Source organism: Taudactylus pleione, unplaced genomic scaffold (genome assembly GCF_031769625.1).
Source record: "Taudactylus pleione unplaced genomic scaffold, aTauple2 ptg000032l, whole genome shotgun sequence".
Classification (NCBI taxonomy): Eukaryota; Metazoa; Chordata; class Amphibia; order Anura; family Myobatrachidae; genus Taudactylus; species Taudactylus pleione.
Genome location: NW_028284434.1, coordinates 37232737 through 37240406, shown reverse-complemented (window position 1 = coordinate 37240406; position 7670 = coordinate 37232737). Strand labels below are relative to the sequence as shown.

The window sequence follows — 7670 nt, the reverse complement described above, 5'->3', positions numbered from 1 at the left end:
TAAAGTTTTTTTACACAAGGCGCGCGTGACATCATGACGCCTCACTGAGGAGCCTGCCGCAGCCACACCGCAGCAGGAACATACGGTAAGTATATGTGTGGGCGGCGGGGGCTGGATGTGGGGGGAGGAGTAGAAGGGGGATGTCTGGGGACACAGAAGGGGTTTGCAGGGGACACAGAAAAGAGATGGCTGGGGAGAGAGAAGGGGAAAAGGATGTGGAGAATGAAGGGGGATGGCTGGGGAGAGAGAATGTAATTATTCAGAAAATATGGAGGGAGGGGGGCGCTAGTCCATTATTTTGCCAGAGGTGCACAGACCCCTAGATTCACCCCTGCGTCAGAGTACTTGTTAAGTCCATACCTCGATGAGTCAGCCCTGTTTTGGCATAGCGAGGGACTTACACCATATTAAACAGGTGGTTTAAATGTTATGACTGATGTATGTATAAAGACATATGAGACTATTTCATCTCACCCACTCTTTGTCCCGTGGCCCAAGGCACCACCCCCTGTGCGTCTTTCTCTCTGTTTGTGCATAGACCAACCGCAGGGCCAATGCTGGGGCCTCCTGTACCCGATACCCAGAGTCAGCGCATGTGGATTGAAGTTACTTGATGGCTCATTGCCAATAATCAATAGAGATGCCACCGTGCATGCGCTTCCCCCTTGATGCCCCCACTCTGCTCTGTGAGGGCTTGTAAGGTGGAGTAGCACACACTCTGCTCTCTGGACAGAGGACTTGTAAGGTGGAGCAGCCCCGGAAAATAATATATCTTTCAGCACAAGTGAGACACCCGGTAGCGCAATGTTCTCCTGCCATGCATAGTAACTGAGCTTACCCTGTCTGCTGGGCCTGCCTTATTACATCTATTGGTGGAATTACAGTAGGAATGGCAACTATGAGGTCCTACCAAGCTCATGAACACGTGCAAGGGACGAAATCCCTGTTTAGACCAGAATCACTGAGCACTCCCCAAAATTTTGCTTACGAGACCAGCCATTTTGTGTTACGCCCCTGAGCATATCCTTACCACATTATCCGTCTATCAAATTGTTTCTCTAAGGAAATCCTGTGTTACACAAGTACATGGTGTGATGAGCATAGTCACCAACCTACAGCCTTTATTTTTGCAGCCCACATATTTACAAAAACCATTGCACCATGAAAAAAATCCCTATAGGGGATCTCCATGATAGTACAATTTTTAGTGAAATCTCTTGTTGCAGAGAAAACACAATACTGCATAACACCTTAAGTTTCTGACTAAAACTATAGCTGTAAGGTTGGATTTAGGCTAATTAATTAACTTGGCTACTTTACCCAAGCTGCATGCTGCTGGCTCTTCCAGTCCTTGCTACCTTCCTCTGCCAGCAGATAGCAGCATAGGGCTACATTACTCTATATGCACTGCAGAGGCACCAAATGCTCTTTCTGACACGTTGTCAATAAAGTTAGCTCGTGTTGAAAGGCTCTGTGCGGGGGTTTCTGGGAATTGTAGTCCTTGAGCAGTAATTGCTGTGTTTCGGGCAGGGCTGTTCCGACTGTCCACGGCAAGGGTCAGGCTAATACAGAGAGATCCGGGACCGGTGGCGGCAGGGAGGCGGGACAGCAGGTGATGAAGCCATGAGCTGGCGGACAGGTTTATGTCGCAATGTCAGGCCCAGGCCCCGGTATACCACGTGTCTGTTTATTTACATTACACCTCATCAGGCAGCTTTTCTGACTCCAGGCACTTGTGGCACTACACATCCCAGCATGACTGACACAATAGCTGTATAGTCATAGTTTTACTTTAGTTTTCTGATGGTTCACAGCAGAATATATTACAGATGTGAATATTGTGGTTCTGCGCCTCTGACCTAGTTGATTAGATTGGTGTCATGTCATCATCATCATCATTAATAATTATTATTACAAAGTAAGTGCAGTAGGAAGAATATAGGGGTGCTAAGTGTCCATGTTCGGGGTTCTGTATATTTTGTCAACATTCATAATGTTGTCGACATGTTCATAATTTCTACAATGCCTATTGCAGGTGAGCCTAACCCTAATGCATTTTACAGGTGCCGGCATTTAACCATATTGTAATCATAACTGCAGACATTCTTGGGTCAATATTATGAATGCTGGCTAATGGAGGTGACACAGTCAGATTTTCTGGAAGATATGAACGATAACGATTGTAAAAATCGTTACATCGTTCATATTGTTGACATCCATCAATGCGCGTGCCTGCATGTCAGATAACGATATCTGAGATCGACTGTGTTTGTAGTCAGATTTGGACAATTTCTTTCATTTAAATATTGTCAGAAATTGTTCATCATTAATGAGATCGTTGGTAAAATCGTTCATCGTTGATAGCAAGTCTGACCGTGTGTATGCACCATTAGTGACCGCATGCCCATGCCTACTAATGGCCCGTTCTTTAGTATGATAATTATGATGTGTGTTGGAGAAATGCAGCTGTTCCCAGAGGTATTTGGGATCCGTCCATACCTGATCTTACCTGTACACTTGCTGGAAATGTTGTTTGCAGTGTGGTAGAAGTTGGAGGGCTTCTCGTGTTATGTGGATAGTGAAAAATCAGTACATCCATGATCAGCTGCATTTCTCTGGCCGCTTTCTATTTGCCAAACCTTAAATATGAATTATAATGCGTTGTTTCTCAGTGTCCACACCTAAGTGCTGGTACAACTTGAGTGCTCTGAAAATGCCACATAGCAGCGTGTTGTAGCATCATTTTGAAATTGCTATCAGGTAGTGGTGCTCTGGCATTTTGTGTGCCGCGTATATTTGTACCAATATCTAAACTTTTATCTGTTCCATATGCAGCTTGACTGCCTGTTACACTACTTCCATGCTGTCTGGGGTTAATGCTGATTTTGTGAATAGTTTTTGTAGTTCTTACCAGTGCTCGTGCTCCGAAGTTGATTAGGTGCATCTACGGACAATTAAGAGTCGTGCACATTTCCGTCACACATCCACTTGCAGCTAATTGGGTGTAACTTTGTGGCAGCAAACGCTCAGTTAAGTTTAGCAGGGGTATGTTGCACAACTGCAAGCTAATCAGAGTTCTGTTTTTATATGGATTGCTGGCACCAAAGATAGAGCTGGTGTGATTGCACATTTATAATGATGGCTGCTATGGATAGAGACGGGGCGGTCGCTTAGATGCGTACAAATCGGCTTACAGGTGAATATCCACATGTTTCTCCGTGCACACAACACAGGTGACTTGCGCCCCACTCTGCTTTGGTTCCTCTGTAAGCATTCACTACTCCCCCATAGGTGTAATAGAGCAGGATGTCTCTATCTACTATATGCCTGTGCTAAACATTCCCACCTCTCCCTACAGACTACAGACCACGCACCTATTGTACACCTCATATGAACCATATTATGTGTGTACAGCATATGCTGAACAGCATCCATCAACATTGCACATGAGAATAATATGTCAGAGGGCGCAAGGTCTGTTTTGCAAGCAGTTGTCGCCCCAGCATATCATGTAGGTATGGTCTTAGGCAGAACTGAGTCTTCTCTAATCTTGTCATTAAACAGAATGAACACACCAACTATGGACGTTAAGGCTGCGGTAATTACTAAGCAAGCTGAGGAAGTGATCAATGGAATAGTCACTCAGGTGGTCTGCTCTGCGTTCAGCGATCACATCCTGGTTGTAGTGACTCAGTATGGGAAAATGGGAACTTTGGTGTCTGTCACCCCCAACGTGGTGTCTGGAGATCTCGGGAAGCCCACATTGACCACCAAAGTCCTTCTCGGATGTGATGAGGTAAGCATGCAATACTGCGGACCGCTTTCTACTGTACGAACAATAGTACTCACCCTGAATAATAATATCCTGCCGATTATTCTTACAGGAGCTAAACGTTGCTACAATACTATAAACAATCAGGGGCTTGTTCGAATTTCATCACTTATATACAACACTCATGGTTTTGGGAGTTATTTTTTAATACTTGTGGATGCCCCATGTTAAGTAATAAATTACTGTGTACACAAGTTTGTTTTAATCTATTCATTTAGAATAATAGTTGAAAAAAAATAGTGTATTAAAAGACAAATTTAGATCATGTATAATAAAATACAAATAGAGCAATAATCCTAACAACATTTGTACATCACTAATGAAATGTCTGTCAGACCGACAGACATTTTATCTGGCAGAAGTCGCCGGCATACACTGTGAGAGAAATCTCACAGTGTATAGCCCGACATCCGCGCTCCGCCCCCGGGGGCGGAGACATTTCCCTGTTCCTTCCGTAGGAAGGAACACAGGAAATGTCTGTCTGTCGGCTGCGCTGGGCATACACTGCCCGATGCGGCCGACAGTTTCCCCGCTAAATATTGCATCGGACAGGCATGCTGGACAATCCAGCATGCCCGACCGAGCAATATTTAACCCTCGGTCGCCCCCCCACACGCTACAATTATCGCGGCGATCCGCCAATATCAGGTGGATCGTCCCGATAATTGTAGCGTGTATGGCCAGCATTAGCAATAATAACAAACAACAACAAAAAAGACAACACTTTGTAAACAAGTTTTAGTGTATGCGTTGATGCTATTTTTCCTTCTGGTACTTTATAGCTTTCCTCCAATTCTGAAATGGGTTTTATTAGTGTCAATGTAAGACCAATGTCCTAATGGACATCAGAGGCATATACCTATATGTATTATTATAGACCATATCTAGGTATTAGAGTTACATTAAATCTGTTGCAAATATAACTAAAGAGCCAGTGATGTTAAGCTACTGCATTAACTGTAAGATTGGGAGTATCGCTTGTCCATTTAGATTAGTTAATTATGGAAGGGTCAGAATATTGATAAATGACACATTTTTAAATCGTATAGATAATTTTTGAGAAGCTGGTCATATCTAGACAGGAACACTAAAGTGCATATGATTACACAAGTAATGTGTCTTGGCTGGGACTATTACATGCATTATACTTATCTTTAAATTGTACTGTCATGCTCTGACATCTGATAGGTTGGTGATGAATTATAAAATTAAATATATATGGTTGGGGGGAAACCTCAATATTGCATTCCGGAAAAAATCGAGCTGATCTCTTAATCTTTAAATCCATTAGAGGTTTAGTTTCCTAATAATCACCACCTCTAATTGTTTGATTACTTACAGATGTGTCATCATACACCGTCTTAATGCGCCATGCGGAGCGAGATGCCTTGCGCGAGTGAGCTGCCAGGTCCAGTGCGACTCAGCTTGTGCCGAGCGTCTTTTTCTATGAGAATGTGTCTTAGTTGCAATCTGTTGCAACAAACTGCTCCACCAAACTGCACTGATTAATTTGGTTTGCAACACTTGTATAGTGTTCCTTCTAGGTGGGCAGGGCGGCTGTCGCTGAAGGGCACTGCTCTGCTTGTGCCTTATAAAAGGGGTGTGGTCTCTAGAAAAGGGGGACGTATCTTTGATTCGCGCCCTCTTTCCATCACTGCTGGGCTGCAGCTCTCCCGCAAGTGTAAACAGATGCTGCACGGAATTCCCGCCCCCCCCCAATTGGTCAGGGTGCAGCACCAAACAGCCTAGCGGGAACACTACTTGTATATCTGTGTACCTCTGAGTTTACGAAGCACAGTGGAACTTGGCGTGAAAAAAAGCAGCTGCTGCTGAAATCCTGCACTTCATATACAGATTCAGACTCTGGCATGTCATAAACGGGATGTAGTCAGGATGCTGGCGGTCGAAATTCTGACCGCCAGATCCCGACACTGAAAGGACAGCATTGGACTAAAGTTAGGCGTCTAAATACCGACGCCTATCATTAGCCCCATGTCGAAATCCCAACGCCCGGCATACCGAACGTAGGTTAGCCGGGCGTTGCGACAAGTTATTCGCTGGGGGGGGGGGGGGTGTTAGGCTCTTCCCCTGGAGGGCTAGGTTTAGGCTAGGGGAAGGGGGGGTTAGGGTCAGTAACGTTAGGGTTAGGCACCCACCCCCCCGGGAGGGTTAGGTTTAGGGTGCGGAGAGGGGGTTTAGGCTTCACGGGGGGCGACTTAGGGTTAGGCACCACCCTCCGAGTCTTAGGGTTAGGCACCCCCAAGGGAGGATTAGGGGGGGGGGGGGTTAAAGATACTTACCAGCCGGCTTCAGGATTATGTCTCTGGCCTCCAGGGTCGGGATTTGAACCGACGGCTTTTAACCCGTCATATACAAGTGTAACATATGAAATTAATCAGTACAGTCACATGAAGCAGTTTATCTCATCTGATTGCTACTAAGATTAGTTTTTTTGTGCAAAAAAGACGCTTGGCGCAAGCAGAGTCACATGGGACCTGGGCAGCCGAGAAGGGCTGCTTGGCGCGACAGCAGCTATAGTTCATGAGGACACATCTATTTGTTTCTTTGGACTTATCGTCTACGCAAAGTGGAGGCAGCCATGAGACTGTACCCTATAAATCATGTAGTGCTCCTACGACTAGGTCGTTAAACAAATTGGTCACTAAACAAGGAGTCCTATATACTTAATACAGGTAATTATTTATTCTGAAAGGTCTAAAGGAAACTCAAACTTGATACTGTAACTGTGTTTTACTTAGCATAACTCTTACATACAGTACAGTATTATTAAAGTTCTGAAAAGAAAAGACATTCCGAGTAACATTTTATTGTACTATGGGTTCCTGCTGGTCGGATGTCCGAGAGGTTATTAAACAAGTAGATTGTTAATTGAGGAGCTGCTGTATTATTATAATGAACCAGTGAATAGAGTATATTGGTCATGTGACTCATTAATATTGGGTCACCAATAAAAATAGCTGATTGTATTTTGTGTATATGAAATTCCCTCTAATAACAGTAGAAATTCCTGGTCTGGGTTGAAATAATTATTTTATTAAGGAACATGCGTCGTGTGTTCTGACGACAAGGTTCTGAAACCTTTACGGGCTGCTGAGATTGTCACTGTTGGCTGAAATTTAGGTTTAATCATCCATATGGTCATTATTGCACGTCATTACTTGTTTGATTTATTCTAGCCTGTTAAACTTGTGTATTTTCTTTTCCCACAGCCTATTATACATGTCTGTGCAAAGAATCTGGTGAGCTCTGTCTCGCAGGAGTCTAAGAACAAGCCAATCATTCTGTCTGTTGCATTAAAGGACAAAAGTGCGGACTGTATTAAAACCCTGAAAGGCGTAATAAAGAGCTGCCAGGTCTGGTGATACTAGCAATGCTTTCTGTTTAGGATATTGCCGGTCATTCCTGTGCCTGCTGGAGGAACCTGTATATTATCCTCGCTGTTCATATATCAACTTTATATTAAATATTTTTTATACATCTGCTGTGCTGTGTCATTATTTCTATTTTCCTTTATGTATAATGAATATATTGCATAAAAAAATGACATTGAGCTAATTAACATTCCCGTTGAGCTTTTTTAGTTGCAGAGGGCCTAGCCCAGGGGTTGACAACCTTTTGCCATCAGTGACAAAAATCTAGTGAAGCTCAGTGTGCCATATTATTAGAAATTCATTAATGTAATGATGTGGCTTGTGGTACATAAATCTATTAGTGGCCTCCATTTAATTGCCCGCATCTGCCATGTGAATTCGGGCCATAGGTCCTTAGCAGGGCACTCCCAAAAAGGGCGTGCCCACATGGGGAGGGGTGTGTCCTT

General features: G+C 44.0%; 1 protein-coding gene across 2 annotated transcripts; it reads left to right on the top strand.

Annotated features, from left to right (window-relative positions):
• The first annotated feature begins 1450 nt into the window (after nt 1–1450).
• On the top strand, nt 1451–7333 carry PSMG3 (proteasome assembly chaperone 3). 2 transcript variants are annotated; one of them, XM_088451886.1, is made up of 3 exons: nt 1451–1670; nt 3565–3796; nt 7063–7333. In XM_088451886.1, exons 1-3 carry the CDS (start codon nt 1624–1626, stop codon nt 7213–7215), a joined length of 432 nt encoding a protein of 143 aa, XP_088308012.1. In that variant the 5' UTR covers nt 1451–1623; the 3' UTR covers nt 7216–7333. The 2 variants fall into 2 exon arrangements, with proteins under 2 accessions (XP_088308012.1, XP_088308013.1); XM_088451887.1 differs by having other exon boundaries at nt 1454–1612.
• Nucleotides 7334–7670: the final 337 nt, after the last annotated feature.

Coding starts and splice junctions, on each gene's coding strand:
- PSMG3 (XM_088451886.1), top strand. CDS start 1,624: ATGAGCTGGCGGACAGGTTTATGTCGCAATGTCAGGCCCAGGCCCCG. Junction 1,671..3,564: donor AATGTCAGGCCCAGGCCCCG/GTATACCACGTG, acceptor GTCATTAAACAG/AATGAACACACCAACTATGG. Junction 3,797..7,062: donor TCCTTCTCGGATGTGATGAG/GTAAGCATGCAA, acceptor CTTTTCCCACAG/CCTATTATACATGTCTGTGC.